Source organism: Myotis brandtii, unplaced genomic scaffold (assembly GCF_000412655.1).
Source record: "Myotis brandtii unplaced genomic scaffold, ASM41265v1 scaffold191, whole genome shotgun sequence".
In the NCBI taxonomy this organism is placed as follows: domain Eukaryota; kingdom Metazoa; phylum Chordata; class Mammalia; order Chiroptera; family Vespertilionidae; genus Myotis; species Myotis brandtii.
The window spans coordinates 9,194,022-9,213,817 of record NW_005357115.1 but is presented as its reverse complement, the minus strand read 5'-3'; the positions used below and the strand labels follow the sequence as shown (position 1 = coordinate 9,213,817).

Below are 19,796 nucleotides of genomic sequence, written 5' to 3'. Positions count from 1 at the left end.
AGGATTTTAATTTTTTTGCCAAAAAAACACATGAACACATACAAACAAACAAATAAACAAAGGGCTATGGTGTTGGTTAACAGATGCAAGATCACCTTAGGGTGAGAATTAATAAGCTTTGGACTACTGAATCGAGCAAGCCTGATCTTTCTCAACCAGAACGACAGAGAACATGATACTAGTTCTGCCTTCACCTTTCCTTGTATTTTCACAACTGAAACTGACAGCTGGAATCGCATAATGAATCCCCTTTTGGATCTGAGTCATATTTGTGACAATAGAACCTACCAAAGCTCATAATCATTCCAACTTAGAATGATTCTGTTCTTGTAAGTAGGAATTATCTTAACATGTATTCACAAAACAAATCAGCCAGGGTGGTTTTTGCTGAGTAACATTTTAACCCAACCTTTTTCATAGTAACTGCAATAATTATAGATTTTAGACTGAGACGACCTCAGTAATTACATAACTAGGTTTTAATAAACCTGGGACTCATTTTAGACTGCCACTTCTATAGATTTTGTATTGTATTGATTTTGGATGGAGTTACTAGACAAGTCATGTGGGGTAGCTAACTTCAGGAAATAAAAATGTTAACTGTTAACAATGCTCAGCCAGCATTCTGTTTATTTTGTCCTCTGTATTCATATCTAAATTATTTATAATCATAGAAAGAATAACTACATGAAATAAAATACCCTCTACTATATCATTTTGTTATCATAAAATATAATGAAACATTCTATGCACTTATTCTTTAAAGTCAAATAAAAGAGAAACAAAATATTCACTCCATATATTATTGCACGTTATCTACTGCAGTGCCTCACTGCTAAACTCTCCTTCCTGCTCAGGTTAGCCAAACAATTTAGGGTATGGTGGGGTCAAGTTCAAGGTTAGTGCCAGCTTTGGTGGAGTGATATTTTAACCATAGAGAATAGAGTTGAAAATGACTCTGGGGATTACCAGGAGCAACCTCCTTATTTTCAGAAGAGGAAAAGGAGGATTAATGGAGAATTTCAATAACTTTGGCACAGTCACAGAGGAAGGAGTTAGGAACAGATCCATACTTCCCCGATTCGAGGTTGGAAATGCTGGCTCTTTAACTGTGTTCATGTGCAGTCTTATCTCACTCATTTTAACATAGAACAGGTAGACTTTACTAATGAATTCAGAGTGCAGACATTGTTCTAGTGAGAGAGGTAAAGATCTGATTTATGTAAAAATAGGTAACTGTGTTTTGACGTATGTGTATGTTGTTAACATAACAAAATCTGTTTTGAGGCTGAATTTGCTGCTTTTTCACATTGAGCACATGCATCCCTCAGAAAATAACGTAGGAGACATTACAGTTCCATGTGTATATGCCTGTCTTGTGGCTGAAGTCTGGGGAGGCTTCTAGCCGTGGGCACATTGCCTCCATTTTCAACAGCACTTTATTCTGTGTCAACTTCACATTCCATCGGCTAGAAAGTGATCTTGCTGCTTTCGAAAGCATCACCGTGGACCTTTCCTTTTTGCCATCTTTCAACTTAACTCCAGGAAGAATGAACCGCTCTGGGCTTACTTTGGAGGCTTTCCTTGTTACATAAATTTGTTAAGCAAAATCTGCGATGGACATGACATTGCGTTGTGACCTCATTGGCAGGGTCAGGTTTGGCCTAGACTATGGAGTATGTCGCTCCCCTGGATATCTTTGGAAAGTCCGCACCCTACAGGGCTTCCGAGTAGGGGTGGCTCCTGCGACATGAATGTTCGAAGCTTTGCACCTTTGAAGAAAGGGTTCATAGTGTAATTAGCAGTCTGCCTGTCTGCACCGTGTCCTGAAATCAGTCTGGGGGGAAAAGTTGAAAAGGCTCAGTAAAGCCTATCAAATCTTTTTAGGGTTTTTTTTCCCCCTTTTTTTTGTTAATTGAAAAGAAGGAAGATTGTACAAAATTCATTAACCACATATTCCCAGTTGGAACCCCGATTTAACCTGCCTCAAAATTGAATCTGTACTTCGGAGCCGTCATAGAGGAATAGGAACAGAGGCTGGTCTCCCAAGGATCCCGACTGTCTCGCTTTTACAAGTCACAGTTTTGTCTGGCTGAAACCTCTGCTTCAAATATAAGGCTGTGCTCAAGCTCCCTGTGCATGTCTTTCTTTGCAGGAGTTCCATTCCCTCCGGTTAGGTCTGTGAACTGATCTTATTTCAGTGCAAAAAATGCTTCTCCAAGAAAATGCTGAAACTTCTGTTGCCACTGGTATTTGCTATGCATGAAAGAAAGAGGTTAAGTAGTAATTCTGGTTCTTTCCATGCCTCTTGCATCCCTCTCCCTGAGAGGAACGTGGGTTCCACAGAACAATAGGATGCAAGATGAGTTGAATTTTCCTCTTGAACCAAATTCCGATGTGTCCTTCATCCCACTAAAGAGACATCGTGTAGGCTTGTCCAAGTTGTAGACCTGTGAGGTTGGTCCCATTCACACTGTTACCCCTGTGGAGTTGCATACTTAACATGATAATTTTCTAGGACGTAACAAGGAAATGGCTTGTTCTGAAAAAAATCACTATACTGTGACAATTTCCCAACAGTTGGAAACCAAGGTTTCTGAGGAAGGTTTTTTGTTTTGTCTTGTTTTCTAATCTGCCTAAGAGACCATGTCCGCTATGTTCTAGGAAACAAAGGGTCTAATAGTTCAAAGTTATGCTAATTATACAGAATGTCTAACTAAACTTGTTCTGTAGAAGAAAGGCTTTACAACATTTTATAATGAGGATCAAAGGAGCAAAGAGAATGTATACAGAGCATACTTTTCAATAGTAGTGCATTTCATCACTGCCTCTTCTCCTTTCACATAACTCACTTCATCTACAGATGCGGGGAACTAAACTTAAGCTCAGTTGGACTGTGACATTTGGCCCTATGGTTTATCTCTGTAGCATAACTAGGTAACCAATAATTTAACTTACTGAAGTGCTTCCAATGCAGAAAACAGTTAATAAATTTTTGATGAGCAGAGAAAACAAATCACCTAGCCACAATAAGTTAACCCAGCAATTACATGCAAAGAACCAAATGGCAACCAAGCAAAAGAAATGCTGGGACAGTACTGTATAGTTCAGCCTTTTCTGTAAAGTGATTCCTGATAGTTATTGGCAGAAAGGGAACACTGCAAATGTTCAGATGATAAATGTAGCCAATTCAGGTGGTTTTTGTGGAAAGGTCTTATCAAAAGCTACAGATTACATGCGGAGAATATTTTAAAGAAGAGGAGATACAAGTTAGCTGTGTCTTGCAAAAAATTACTTTAAAAAGGTCTTATTAAAAGCTAAGTATTACATCTGGAGAATATTTTAAAGGTGATGAGGAGATACAGGTTAGCTGTGTCTTGCAAAAATGGTTTTAAATAAAAGTGCAGACAATGGTTTTCATTAGAACATCCCTTCTAACTTATGTTTGACTAGTGGCCCAGTGCATGAAATTCGTGCACATTAAAAGGGAATTAATTAGAGGAAATATTTTAATATTTCTATTTGCCCTTTCTCTATAATAGAAGTGTCAGAGATGAAAGAAAATTAGTAAAATGTATATGAAAATCTCCCTCCTGTCAGAGTCTGGGGCATGCCGCGGGACCCAGAGTCAAGTCCCCACCAACCCATGCCTCGAAATCACACGAGACCCAGACCCGGCCAGCCCCACCCCCATCAAGCCCCGCCGGGGGGGGGGCACAGCCTCAGGTCCCTGATGATCAGTCGTTACAGCGTCACAGAGTGATGACCGTTTGCATATTAGGTTTTTTTAAAAATATATTTTATTGATTTTTTACAGAGAGGAAGGGAGAGGGATAGAGAGTTAGAAATATCGATGAGAGAGAAACATCCATCAGAACCTGGGACCCTTGAGTCCACAGGCTGACGCTCTATCCACTGAGCCAAACCAGTCAGGGCCATATTAGCTTTTTATTATGAAGATTCATTAGCAGGATACTGAAAAATATCTTCCGTGTACACTTCAGTATGCTACGTACTACAGGACTCTAAGGATGACATAGTATTTTCATATAGAAGTTGATGAGTAAATATATACATATCAAACTTCCTGTATTCCTAAATCATCCCATTCATCCTCCAATGCTTCCTGTCTCAGTGAATGAATGGCACCGTATCTACCCCCTTTCCAGGTCAGACACCTAGGAGTGACCTTTGATTTCTTCTTTTTCTCCTCTAAATTCAGTTCTCAAAAGTTCTTACAACATCATCTCCTGCATACTTCTCATTTCTGTGTACTTCTTTTTATAGGTCATTATAGTTTATTAGAGGCCTGGCGCATGAAATCGTGCACGGGTAGGGTCTCTCTGTGTGGCCTGCAGCGATCAGGCTGAAACCTACAGTCCAACGCCAAATGCAGCTCCTACCTGCCACTCCCGCCTATCCCGGCCCCACTGTGCCTGCTGCAGGCTCACACCCAATCAGTCTCGATTGGGAGAGGCTCGCAGTGCCGCAGCAGAGCTCACCAGCCATGATACCTGCATCTGGTGCCCTCCTGAGAGGAGTGGCCTGCGGGATCGGTCTGAAACCGGCTCTCCGACATTGCCCAAGGGGTCCCGAATTGCAAGAGTGTGCAGCTCAGGCCGAGGGACCCCACTGTTGCACTATCAGGCAGGGGAGGGATCGTGGGAGGGCTCCAGGGTGTGTCTGGCCCTGTCATGCCCAGTCCCCATCAGGCCGGCCAGCTGGGAGGGGCGAGGGAGGTTGGCCAGCGGGTGAGGGACCATGGGAAGGCTCCAGAGCGTGTCTGGCCCATCTTGCTCAGTCCCCATCAGCCGGACCCCAGCAGCAAGCTAACCTGCCGGTCGGAGCATCTGCACCCTGATGGTCAGTGCACATCATAGCGACTGGTCGACTGTTTGCCCCCTGGTGGTCAGTGTACATGATAGCGAGCAGTTGACCGGCCTTAGCATATCATTAGCATATTACGCTTTGATAGGTTGAACAGTTGACCGATCACCGGACGACCGGACATTTAGCATGTTAGGCTTTTATTATATAGGATTCTTATTTTGTGACATACCTTCTGCCGGGCCTCCTTGCCCCTGCTCCTCACCATTCATCTCGTTTTCCACATAGAAGCCTTGATAATCTTGCTAAAATTCAGAACTGATTGTGTCATTTCCCCAGTGAGAATCCTCCACATGGATCCTGATCTCTGCTTTAGTAAAAACTCCATCCTCCTTGGCATGTGTCTGTTTGACATGTTGAAGATTATCTGGAAAGAGTATGGGCAGAGACAATAAAGTCAGGTAACTGATTTCTCTAGGGTGAGTGATCAGGCTACTTGTAGAAGGGACGTCACTGTTTTGTTCATTTCCCTAAACACTGATTTCAGCAAGCTGACACCTTTTCATGGGTACAGAACTATTTGGGTCATAGACAACATCCTTACCATAATTTGCAAATGGTGCCATGGGGAGAAACTAATTTGAAAATGGGGTAGATTCAAGAAAACATATGACACTCCCCCACCCCATAGAATCTGCCAGGGTGAGTAACAGTGACTGAGTATAATAAAGGTAATAGATTGTTACTAGCCTCTATGGAAGGTTTTGGTAAGAAAAGTTTCACATTATACTTTGTGACCATAACAAATCATTATACCTCTGTGAATACCAATTTCCTTTAAATTTATAAAACCGATAATTATAGTTTTCCTATTGAATTTACTTGACCGTCCTGCATATAAGAAATGCAAGGAAATGTTTTGTCATTTTGTTTTAAAGTCTATATAGAAACTAGAGGCTCAATGCACGCATGGTTAAGGTCCCTAGGCCTGGCCGGTGATCAGGGCCAATTGGGGCCTTCCTTCAGGCTGGTGGCCTGGGCCTCCCTTCCCTGGTTGCGGGCTGCTGGCCGGGGCCTTCCTTCATTCCACGCCACCCCCTGGTGGTCAGTGCACATCATAGCAAGCGATCGAACACCTGGTTGAACTCCTGAGGGGACAATTTGCATATGGTATTCTTTGGTATTCAAATGAGACCCAAAACATGCATAGATATGTACCAAATGTAAGTTTTATTTTCTCACATAGTAGTTACAATTCAAGGTAGGAGAGGGCAGTTTCTAACCTATGGCTTCCATCTCTAGGTCTAAGGTAGCCGTGGGCAAACTACGGCCCGTGGGCTGGATCCTGCCCGTTTGAAATGAATAAAACTAAAAAAAAAAAGACCGTACCCTTTTATGTAATGATGTTTACTTTGAATTTATATTAGTTCACACAAACACTCCATCCATGCTTTTGTTCCGGCCCTCCGGTCCAGTTTAAGAACCCATTGTGGCCCTTGAGTCAAAAAGTTTGCCCACCCCTGGTCTAAGGCAACTGTTTCCTCAGGTTTCATTTTGGTAACGCCTCCTAGTGTCTGATATACACAATTGTATCAAACAGTGGTTAGAAAAGTATATTGCAGTAAAAGTCCATGTGGCCAACCAAGTATTATGTTAATGCTATATATGTTTGAGTTCCATGTTTGGTACATAGTCTGTGCACCTAGTAGCATCATTTGTCTCAGTTTTTGTCATCACTCAGAACGAAGAAAGAGGAGCTTGGGCAGGAGAGTGCAGGTACCTTTCAGGGCCTGAACTGAAGACATTGGACATCATTTTTGGCCATGTATTCCTGGTGAGAGCTTAGTCACGTGGTCCCCTTAAGCTCCACGGGAGAATGGGAAATGTAGGCTCTACCTGGACAGCTGTATTGTGTGCCCCGCTTTGAATTCTATTATTAAAGAAGGTGAAGTAGACAGCGGTGAACATCAGCAGTCTTCACCACAGACATAAATGGAAAGAATTATCAAGACAATAGAAACCTTTTAAAAGGGACAAGTTGGGTAGTACCAAGTTACTCAAACAGTGCAATGGCTTATTAAAGTACCAAAATTTAATCAAATTTATAGCTAGTTCAGTCTCAGGAAACAATGCCTTTCCTCAGGTCTCTTTTTGTTAATGCCTCCTAGTGCCTGATATGCATCTCTGTATTGGTAGTGTCCAAACAATGGTTATACAATTATATTGCAGTAAATACAGTAGCCAACTGACTATAATTTTAATGCTACATATGTTTAATGGCTTCCATGTTACATGGTCTATGAACCTAGTAGCATCATTTGTCTCAGTATATTGTTGAATTTTCAGAAAGCTCTCTATGTTATGTTTTAATTCTTGCAAATTGCTTGCCAATTTAATACGAGCAGCATCTAAACAGTAAGTAATTGCTTATGATAATGAGTGCAAACTAATTTGCTCGAATATGTTAATATTCACAAAGAACTGTTATACTGCCTGCTGTTCCAAAAATACTGCTCTCTTGGTTAAATGTAGCTTTTAGATAGCGTTATTGTTACAGATCTAACTAAAATAATCACTTCAGTAGTATCTACCCCAAAGTTATAAGAGTATGACTTCAATGTACCAAAGAAGGAACAGAAAGACATGCCATTCTTTGATAAATGATTTAGAATATTCTAGAGAAAAAGAATTACATGCTTAATAATTAATTCTAATTAGTGATTGATAGTAGTAAGCAGATTTACTGAGTTAGAAATGACCTCTTTTTTTCCACAAGAATGATAAAACTTAATTTTAAGGACTTCAAAGACAGATGGTAAGCAACTTCATTTGAATAAAATGCAATTTAAAATGACTTAAACTTTTAAGGATGATCCTAGAGATCTGGGTGTTCTGGGTGTTTTGTAAGTTTGAAGCCTACCTCTCCCCTTAATAGTACCCTTCCCTTTATCCTTATAGGTCTTTTGCAATTATTTTCAGAGCTGCTATTTGAAGATGCTAGAGCTCAAAGACATATGTTTCAAGCCTGAGGGTCTTTTGAAATTAGGGACCTGAGTGCTCAAGGATCTAAGGTGCAGATTGGAACCACTTTGTAACTTTAGTCTAGGAGGATAGAATCTTATGAGCTAAATACAAAAGAAGAAAGGTTTGACACTTCCCTGCCCCAGGGCTGATTTGGCACTTTAATCCCCCCTCTAAAAGTTCAATCATTTCAACTTCAAAAATGACTCTCACACCTAGTTATATATCTTCACATGGGTGGTGAAATAGAAAGAACTCTGTAGAAAACCTTTTTTTTTCTCCAGCATTTTCAAAATCCATGTCTTTGTTGCATTCCATTGGCTAAATATCTTCATGGGGTGTGTGTGGGGGTGGGTGGGGGTGGGGAGTTCATCTATGGATTTTAAACCTTGTAAATACCCACAATTGCTTATCAAACTAAGTGATCTAACTTCCCAATATTTTGCTTCTTGTAACTTTTATTATGAAAGTATGTGGATGGATATATCTCAGAATTGGCTGAATTTTATTCTTATTGTTATCTTCATAAGCTGTTCCAGAAAGTCTGAGATAAGGAATGAATAAATAAACAAACCAAAAATACATACACTTTATTTTAATTTGCTATCAAATTTTACTTTTTATACTAAGCATAGAGCAGGACTTAAATTAGAAGTAGTTTCTTTTCTGGTAAAGATGGAATGAACACATTTGTGATAAGCAAATATCACCAAGACACTTCTTATTAAATACATTTTCTCTCTTTTGACAGTACTATCACATTTTTTCTACATTTGTGAAGTCATATGACTTTGTTAAAGGAAATTTGCATTTCATAGAATTATTAATATACTGAGATATTGGAACTGATCTAATCTCTCTTTAACACTAACCTTGAACTGTCCCATTTTCTATGATATGATTTGTAGTCTATATTTATCTAGAGATTTAATTCAGGAGACAAAGAGATAGGAAAAAGTGGTGCTTAAAATGCATCCGCTTCTTTATTAATATAAGTGGATCTACATCCTATTTCTGGAACCCATTTTGCACCTCTGTGACTTTTCTCATAACAATCCTTCCCACAAAATACGTTTGCTCTTATTTTCCAGAACCACATTACAAAGAACTTGGGGATATTTCGGGAAACCAAGTGAACTCTGCAATTTGGCTGAAATAGAGGGTTGGTTTGTTCGGAGGATGTCCAAAGATACCATAAGGATTTTTCACTTAATTTGGTAGACAGTTGTTTAATCATTGAATGTCTTTTCATAAGAGGAGTGGTCACAAATACCACTTCAAATAACAACAACCTGATGTTAGTTTGTAAGGTAGATTTAAGTTTAAGGAGGGACAAGAAAGTATCAGATAAGCAGGGATGAGTCTTCATTCCAGCATTTAAAACTGAAGGTGATAAGCAATGGCTATAAGAATGGAAATACAGAAGTTCAAGAACTGACATCTGATTGAATGGGTAGTGATCAGTGTGGAAAAGCTACATTCTCAAATGATGACATATACCTTTCTATGGTCTCCAGGGTCTTGTGTGGCGCTTTATACATAGAAATGCTTAATTCAATTGTATTGAATGTATAGATGTTTTTATTATTGAATTATGCTGTTGTACTGCCTTTGAATTCTCTTTCTCCTGTCATAATATTCTGCTATTGTCTCAGTATTGTGTTTTGTTTGCTTTTGTAAAAAAATCCTAACTCCTTATTTTGAATTAGAATCTTCCCCTAACATTTCACTAAGCTCATCTGGCTTTCAATCTTTCAAATAACTTCTAAACTAATTTCACACTGGATTTCTTTCCCTTATTAAGTTAGAAGAAATATAAATCTTCCCTCTAAAATGACCAAAATTCCCTGTCTTTTGACTCATCTCTTCTATCACAACAACTGTATATACTTCTTTTTACACATGTAATTATCAGAATATATTAGAAAAACATACGTTAACATCTGTACTGTTTTGTGTTTTTTTTTTTTGCCTCTTCATAACACTAGTGTCCCTCTTAGATTTCAAACTTATGAAAAGAATTAGCTCACACACTAATTTGAGTCAGTTTAAATAAGATTGGACAAGCACATTTTATCTCAAGGGTATTTACCTACATGATTTTAGGGCTGGAAACTATTTCATAAGAATTTCAGTGACTTCTACATTGATCCACCCTGATAAATGAATAGATAACTGGATGAATGAGTACTTGGTCTACTGGGTGAACTGATCTCAGATTTGACTGTTCTATTTAGGCTTTTTTTTTTTAATCTAATTTTTAAGTACCTTCATTTTAAAGGCTTAATTATGGTTTGTTTACAATGAGCTATGTTATAAGCAAATTTCTTATATGTAGAAAAATATGTAAGCCTTCCACCTACCTCCAAATGCTCTCTGGTTCTCATAGCCAAGCAAAATCTCCAGTTACACTTCATTTCAAGAGCTAGGGATTTTTCAAGCTACCTGTGTTTCACAGAAGCCCACCATCAACAATCTTATTCAAATCCTAAATGGTTTTTCGTGGTTAATACATTCCCTTTGAAAATTGTTCTGAAATAATTTTAGATTTATAAAAAAAGTATAGAAGTAAAACACAGGTTTCCCTTATCCTTTCAGCTACCTCTCCCAAAGTTCACATCTTACATAACTATAGTCCAGTAATTGAAACAAGGAAATCAACATTGATGTAATGATATTAACTAAACTAAAGACCTTATTTAAAAAATTACCAGTTGTCCCAATTATGGTCTTTTCCGTGGTTCAGGATCTAAACCGAGATCTCACATTGCCTCTAGTTGTCATGTGTCCTTGGTCCCCTCCAATTTGGGAGTTTTTCACTCTTTTTCTGATGTCCCTAATCTTGACTCATTTGAGGAATGCCACCAGTTATTTTGTAGAATGTCTGCAATTTGAGTTTCTTGGATGCGTTCTTAGGATTAGACTGAGGCTATGCATTTTTGGCAAAAACAGTACAGAAACGATGTTGTGCCCTTCTCAGCACATCATGTTTGGAGGATCTGAATTAGATATATTCCATTTCTGGTGGTGGCAATTTTGATCACCTGGCTACAGTGCTGCCTAATCGGTTTTTCTGATGATTATACATTCTTAAAACCTAAGGACTAGCAGGCTACATCCTGCTTTTCCCTATAAAATATGGAGATCTTTGGGATAGTCTATGCAAATAAATTATAAGAACAGGTACCGACTCTCTTATGTTCACCATTACCTGGTTGAAGAGCCTTATGGCTCATCACAGCTATTCCTTGCTCTGACATAATGAAATGGAGAATGGTGTTCATTATCAGAGTGTTCTAGGCCAGTGGTCGGCAAACTGCGGCTCGTGAGCCACATGCGGCTCTTTGGCCCCTTGAGTGTGGCTCTTCCACAAAATACCGACTTCTGCGCATGGGCCATGAAGTTTCAATCGCACTGTACATGAGTGCCCACACATGGTACATGAGCGCCCACACTCAAGGGGCCAAAGAGCCACATGTGGCTCGCGAGCCGCAGTTTGCAGACCACTGTTCTAGGCAGTCTATTCCCTCATTTGAGCTCTCGCGAGCCGCAGTTTGCCGACCACTGTTCTAGGCAATCTATTCCCTCATTTGAGCCTGTTGTATTTGGTGAATTTCTCTAGATTTCTTATACAACTACAGACATTCGTTCCATTTTGTTAACGGATGTAAGCATGAAATTTGTTATACGCATCTGAGAATCAGGAGCCTTATGTTATTCATTATTGTATCAATATTCCCCACATAGTTCAAGGAATATATTATGTCCTTGTTCATGATTGATAACTGAATAAAAGCACATGAGTTTCATGAAGATACCAAAAATGAAATCTACTCTCTTCAGTTGACATACTTTTAAGATAGAAATTTCAATAAAAGACATCTCTGATATATAATAGTTCATAAGTTAAAAATAAGTTCTGTAGATACAGAGGAATGAGAGTGGGATGCAGGACTGAAAAAGAAAACTAGGCATGCAGCAGAGAAGCATAAACCAGCAAGAGCAAAAGTTACTTCGGGAGGAAAAGTTGTATTCCACTCGTGAATGCCTAGGTGATAGAGTTGGAGCTCAATTTGACGCCACTTCTAAGTCAGAAGCTAATATTCTATCCAGTTCCGGTCCAAAATAACTAGCAAATAGTTTTAGCTGGGTCTGGGGTGGGGAGAAAATGACTTAAATATAGCAGACAGGCCGGAAGATGTTAAATGAGAGGAACTCTGAGGTGTAGAATAGAGGGATTATAGTATTAATAACAAAAATTTGTCTTCTGCACCCCTGTTCTGCAAAACTGAGGCCTCAGAATGAGCCAAATGCTTGGATGGCTTTGGAGGCAGATGCCTACAATAAGGCTTTGCAAAGGCCTCACACCTTGTAAAGATTCAGGCGCGACTCGGAAAATGTCAGAATGTGAATGAATCATTTCTGCTAAGTGTCATTCCAGAAGCTTTGAGCCTCCCCACATCACACGGGCTGGGTACTATTTGTGGAACCCCTGAATACATGCCTAAGACATGGACAAGGTCGGTCAGCCATGACTCCACTCCGATTCTAAAGAATTATTACAGTTATTAGAAAGGAGCATGCTTGGTTTCAAAATAATTGATACTTTTTTCCACATAGCATGTTCTTTCCATAAATGTCAAAATATGGAAATGTCAAATATCAAAATGAAAAATATACATGATGCATTTATAAATATATTATTCTTTCCCAGATCACAAGAATATGGGATTTTTTTTATTATAGGACATATAGACTAGAAAAATATGGAATATTTAATAGAAAACGATTTTTATTAGAGAAAAGTTTTGGGCCAATAGGCAAAGGGAAAATGTTCTTATTTTCTCATGGAAATACATAATTACTATTGAAATTATGTTTGAGAGGAATGGTTGTTAACCTCGTAGGAATCATGATAGCTTTTTGCAGTTCCATTTTCTTGATAGTTTTATTTTAATTAAAATTTCTTATTGAATAAGCACACACCACGTTTTTATTTTAAAATGGCATCTTGGCTGGAGGAGAGCTGGATCTTGTATAGGCTGCTTAGTGGGGAGACGCTCTCTGCTTTCAGGCCCCCAGGTTTACTGTGGAGTCTGAGTGGTCCAGCCTCCTTTGATCCCATTGGAAGTTTGGCAGACGTTAATTGTTAAAGCCTCACGAGACCCCATGGACCCTGAGAGTCTGGCAATATTTCGGATTTGCATGGGCTTCGAGAGTTTTTCGTGAAAGAACTTGAACCGAGTTCACGATTCGTGTTTAATAGAATAGCATGTGTGCACTGACCCCTCACAGTGTCCCTCCTAGGAGATTCCAATGCAGGAAAACTGGGTGCTCCCAACGTTGGCATTTCCTGTTTTTCTCAGTTTGCATTTAATTTTGTAAATGGTCCACAAACTTTAAAAAAAATAATAATTCATTTTCTTAATTCCTAGGAGTCTAGGGTTCTGATGGAGCATGCGACTTGCCATTTATGAAAAACCTCCCATCGTCCCTACTACCTTGAATGTCATTGTGAGCCTACTTGATTAGGCTTTCATTATTTGGAAAACATCTCAACTCTTCCTGAGTTTACTTTCTTTGGTCTGATTCAGACTACAGGTTTATTTCTAAGCCATTTCAGCGGCATGCAATGTTTCTTGCCCTGCTTGTCATATTAAGGACCTACCTGCTCTCTTTCACTAGGTCCAGGGGTGAAAACCCTGTCTCATTTTCCATTCCCTGTAGCTAGTTGTAATGCATTTGTCCATTCTCATAAGCCTGCATCTTCCACGAGGAGTCTTAAATTATGATATACATTTGGTCTTTATTTTCATTTTCTAATATTTCTGCATCTTTAGAAGCTCCGTAACCATTGAGGGCTATCTCTTCTCAATCTTGGTAATTGTTGTCAATTACTTTCTAAAATTAGAGGTGGTTACATATTATAGGTAGGAACTCCTATTACTCTGAGTCCATTCCTCTCTCCTCTTAAAATGTCCACATTTCCTGAGTTTTTAAAGCTCCTGTCTGAAATTTTAACATTAGGAAGCTATTGTGCTAAGTTTCATGAAAGAATTCTTTGTGGTCTCACAAAAAAATGTACAGAAACAGAGAAAGACAATTAACTGTAATAAGTTGTTATTTTACTGTACATGTAGGGTTAAGATTTGTTCTTATTTTTTTTAAGTTTCACCACTTTAAAAAATTTTCCATAGTCTAAAACTTATTTTTCATATAAGGTGGCCTTATTGTTTTTGCTTTATATGAACTTTACTCGAAAGAATACTTCCACAGGTAAAAGCTGTTCAGCAAATTTACATTTAAGAGCAGCCTGTTGACATGGTTGTAGAAAGAATAATAGCTCCCCTTATTTGTAAGTGTTTTACTTTTAATTTCCATCTGACTACCTGGCAAACTTTCACTGGAAAAAGTGTTATATATCCCTGTTACACTTAATAGAATCATAATGGCCTAAATGTTTCATGTTGGCTACACAATGACTTTTGAAGAATTATAGGATTTCAGAAAAGAATCTTTTATTCATTTAGTTATGTTAAGAATTAGAAGCTAATCTATTCAGAAGTTAATTATATTATTGTTCATGAAGCAAGGATCCAGAGCAACCACTAATCAAGCCATACCTGCACATGCTTATTGGTTTTCTTTTTCAGAAACGTTCAATTCGTTTGGGGGAATATACTAGCTTTTTCAGGAACACGTGAGGCAGAAGTGAGCACATTTAGGGAGGAAATGGTTGGCAAGAAAGAGAAGAAGGGAAGAGAGTCCCCTATGTAAATATATGTTAAATAAAGTCTAAAGATATTTCTTCTTCTAAAATCACAGGCAGTTCAGACATTAGAAATAAGACCCCATGTGTAAATTGTACAAACACTTTTTGCAGTGTAAAGTACATGGATACTGCTAAATTTGCATCTGATGGAGCCAGCTTTGTTAATCAATTTGGAGCGAGGAGTGTAGACTTGCTGCACTACTTAAATGTGGAGATTGCTGAAAACCACTTTGGGTTTGAGTCACCCATACATTCAGTGATGTGAGGGATGTCAAGGTTAATCCGCAATAAATCCATTAGTAGTCATGGCACTGAAGTGTCAGTGCTTGCATATAGAAGCAGGCATAATAATGACGGCAAAACATTCCACCATGTCGATAAAATGCTTGCAACTGATTAAGATGCACTGTTGCTGCACATTGAATTCACTTATAACATAAAAGATGTTCCTATAAAAATAAAAATTTAAAAATAAAGCTAGATTGCAATTTATCTTGTATAGGCTTACTTCTTTATTTAATAGTCAGTCAGTTTTTTGCATCAAGCTATAATTCTTCCCATCCTAGATGCTTTATGGTGATGAACTAATACTATTTTTCTCATGAAAGCTCCCATTTGATGCAATTTAATATCCTTCCCATTGTCAATTATTAGTGGATGTAAGTAATGGATGATATAATGGGTTTTTATGAAAAAAAGTGCTAATCCAAGGAGTGAAATACTGAAAAGACTAATAAAAATGGGGGTCTAGGAAAGTCATTTCTTAAAAGGCATTTGGTTTGAACATAACTTTGAAATAAGTTAAACTTTTCTGAAGGTTCTTATAGCAAGATAAAGCAACAATGTTGCAATATTAGTCATTTTATTTTTTCACCACAGACATACATACAAACACTTCATCTGTTTTCTGTAAAATGTATTGGGCACTTACTATATGCCAGAAGTGGGACTAAAGTGTTACTGTGCAGTATGTCAGTTAATCCTGATAGAAGTTCCATGAGATAATAGTGTTATTATGCTCGATTTTTTTTTTCAGGTAGGAAACAAAAGACTTAGAATAAATAGTTTTGTCAAGATCATGTAGCTGGTAAATGATACAGTTGGAATTTGAGCTCAGTTGTGCCTGAGTCCAGAGTTTACATTCTTAATGGCTTAATGATTCTGCTTCAGTAAGTACATCATTGCCCTTGGTTCAGAAAGATGGAATTTAAAGGACATAGATTTGGAAATGTTAGTCATCTGACCCACTATATTTTATTGTTGGAATATGCTCATATTCTCAAGGTTACCAAAATGGAAAGTAGATGGCAATTTCTTATCTTGATGGAATGAGGGCTTTAAGAGCACAGAGATTTTTGTAGACTTTGATGCAAAGTGTTTTTTTTTTTTTTTTTAGAAAAAAGGAAGCCAAGATGCTTACAGAGGTCGGTAGGAGAGAACTGTGTCATGGCTGGACATCTAATTCCTTTGCTTATTATGGAACTGTGCCAATGAGTACAATTCAGTGTATTGTTGTGCATACAGAAGAAAAAGGAAGAGAGATTGCCTTTCAGATTTATCTGGAGAAAAAGGACACTAGAAATAATTGTATTGTTTGACCCAGGGTTTCACAACTGCTTTTGCTTTGTTTGGATGAAACCTAAAAAATTGGAAAGTCATTGTAAGGAGGACAGAGTAGCTAATAGCATGCTAGTGGCCAAGCTGTAACACTTATTGGGAAAGGTTGAAATCAAATCTTGAGTAATGATATTTGTGTTGTGACATTTATCTTGCTGAAAATATAAGACTTTAAATTATTATCCTCAACTCCTGTAACCGAGCAACGAGAAACTTTCATAGTTCCATAAGTTTGGGAAGTGTACCCTAAACCAAATGTTAACCTACATATATTAAATGTCCTGTCATTTCACATTTATATGTGATTTTTTTTTCGTTTTTGAAAGCATTGTGAGGTGAAAGGACAGTATATGATCATGAAGTGCAAATGTCACTTTATGGATATGAGACATTAGAATATGATAACAGTTGGCCTTGATAAATTCAGACTGACATATCCAATTAACTTTTTTTGACCGTCTTGTTATCATAACAGAAACATTTCTGTAATTAAAAAAAAATCTCACACGGGAGTCAGAGCCTGGATACTAGGTTTCCTACCAGGTCTACTAGGTAACCAAGTTTGCAACATGAGATAACAAGCCAAACCTTATGGCTAAATTTCCTCAAATACAACAGGGGAGCCATGCTGGCCTTACTTTCCACGCAGAAGTAGAAAATAAAAGAAAAATTGTTGTAAGATAATGTTGTAAGATAATGTAAGGTATTTGCTGCTTTGCAACACTGCCTTCCTTGCATGAGTCTGAGAAACACCTGGATTCTCATACGTTTTATATTGTCAAGTAGCATCTCTGGTTTTGAATGTTTTTCTTACTTCACATGAAATACATAGTCATTAGAGAACAAAGTTAACTAAAAGGGAGAAAATAAAATTAGGTACCAGCATTCAGAGGTCACGAAATCTCCACATCTGTGTTTTAAAGAAATCTTCACTTTTAAATGTTCTTGTCCTATTTTTATCGATGTAGGCGTTACTGAAGCATAGAACACTTAATCACCTACAAAGATTACCAAGCAGGAAAATACTGATCAAATAGTGCTTCCTTATTAATATCCAGATGAACAGTCTTCTAATGGTCCTGAAGGCTATGGCGTTCCTGGTACACAGATCTGTATATTCTGAACTTTCTTCGCTTGCACAGGGGCTAGTCGCTAGTGCCTTTAAATATAACCTACCTATTCTCATATGAGAGAGAGAAACTACGTTTATTTATTAGTATCCAAAAAATGCAATGGAGACATGCACAGCCTCTCTACTGTTGCATTTTCCACAAATTTCTGTTCTATCACTTTTACATTCAATATCGTCCTGACACGCTTCTTGGGTCAGGACCATGTACCAAGGCATTTTAAAGCAGTCAGGCACAGCCGGCAGAGTGCACAGTGCTTCTAGTTTCCCAAGGGTCCAGTGGTCGGCAAACTGTGGCTCAGCAAACCGCGGCTCGTGAGCCACATGTGGCTCTTTGGCCCCTTGAGTGTGGCTCTTCCACAAAATGCAGACTTCTGCACATGGGCCACGAAGTTTCAATCACACTGTGCGCACGCCCGCACGTGGTATTTTGTGGAAGAGCCACACTCAAGGGGCCACAGAGCCACATGTGGCTCACGAGCTGCAGTTTGCCGACCACTGGACCATGGAAATGACTTAGACATAATGCAGAGAAAAGCTGGCTCCACAATACACTAAAGGGAAAAAAATGATATTTTTAGCTATTTAATTAAATATACATGAGTGTGATAGTGTCAACTTCATTTAATTGGTAAATTTGGTAATCATAGAAATTTGATAGGCAGATATCTTGAAAACATACCGATGAACATACAACTTTTACACATAAGCCTTTCTCTTGGTAGAAGCTATTTTTCCATAGACACAAGATGTTTCGTGGCCTAAATTTTAATATTCACTCTTACTGCTCTCCTTATCATGTTCAGCACAGAGTAGGTGCACATTAAATATGTAGTGGCATTTTTTGTTGTTGGAAGGCTACACATCCCTCTATAAATTGTACCCTAAGTTCTGTTCCTGTGGTAACAATAAATACTTCTGTGTGTGGAGGAAGATCTCCTTTGCATTGTATGTATCTTTGCATATCTCTTCCAAATATCCTGACTGAAACAATTGATTTTATTGCACCCAGTGAGATAAATTCCAGGGGAGCAAAGATAAAAAAGACTTTAATGCCTTGGATGCTTAGTAAACCTGTTAGAAAAAAACAAAACAAAGCAAAAAACACACACCTGTTTTTAAAGTAAGATGGATAATTTACTGACATAACTACTAGAAAGTAAAGTCTGAACATTCACCACATGTGGCTATGACATTATTCTTAGTGCTGCAAGACTAGTATTCACTTTGTGGGGGAAAAAAGAATGGGTCTTTCCATGATGCTGGGTAGTGTGACAGCTACTAGATGTTGCTTGTGTTAAATAAGACTTGACTTCTATGGATGGGATCTAATATCTGTATTTTCTTGACATGACCACTGGGGCTTACGGCTGTTCGTCCATTAGTTATCATCTGTCATATGTGAACAGACACGTTCCCCATAAAAGTTGATTCGCAGCGTATTTGTCGCGATTTGCTTCACTGTGCTGCATGGCCCGGTCACATCTGCATGCAGCCCTTGTTTCAAGACCAAGTTGATATATGTTTCTGCTCCTTTCACAAGCGTCCAAAGTCAATGTTTCCTACTACACTATTTCTTAAAAACTGGCAGAAAGAAATAAAACCCCATTACATTCTATGCTTGTCCAACTCCTTTGAAAAAGCAATAATCTCCCGTTTGTTCTGAAACACATGCTGGGAGATTTAATGAGTGTATTAAAAACTGAGCTGCCATGATATTTCTTTAAAAAAAAAATACAACAAATCTTTTACTTGAGAATGTGTGATTGAAATCTGCTATTTGCTTATTTGCTTTGCCAAAGTTTTTATTTGTTTGTTTGTTTGTTTTTAATGTGGCCATAATATAAATTTAATACTTTACTGATATGTCAACCTAACAAATATGGGAAAAGGTATATACCTCACATATTTGGACTAATTGTTTTTTTGTTTGTTTGTTTTCCAGCTGGGACAACGTATATCTTTAGCAAAGGTGGTGGACAAATCACATATAAGTGGCCTCCTAATGATCGGCCAAGTACACGAGCAGACAGACTGGCCATAGGGTTTAGCACTGTTCAGAAAGAAGCTGTATTGGTGCGTGTGGACAGTTCTTCTGGCCTGGGGGACTACCTAGAGCTGCATATAGTAAGTACTTTAAAAATAAGATTCAGCTTTGCTTTTCACTGTTAGGGTTTTGTTGTTTGTTTGTTTGTTTGGTAAGTGACTTATAATTAGTTTGTTGGTTTTAAGTTTCTCTCCCCAGCAACCAGAACTTTTGGTACAGAAAATATAAATACATTCAAGAATAATAAAGTCTTATACCTATTACTATTATAATTGATAAAAAATGTTCTTCATAATAGAAAATATTGTGCTTTTGTTTTAAGTGTGAATTCCTCTCAGTTATCTGTCTACAAAGGTTTATTTTCGGTGTGTTTTAGTGCCTTT

The 19,796-nt window shown here is 38.1% G+C and overlaps 1 protein-coding gene across 3 annotated transcripts in view; it reads left to right on the top strand.

The window, feature by feature from the left end:
* NRXN1 (neurexin 1) overlaps positions 1 to 19,796 on the top strand; it is a 944,853-nt gene that overhangs the window by 643,283 nt on the left and 281,774 nt on the right. For all 3 annotated transcript variants that reach the window (XM_005864821.2, XM_014538489.1, XM_014538488.1), the window contains one exon: positions 19,312 to 19,493. In XM_005864821.2, the coding sequence (XP_005864883.1) occupies positions 19,312 to 19,493 (182 nt within the window). The remainder of the gene's footprint in view (positions 1 to 19,311; positions 19,494 to 19,796) is intronic.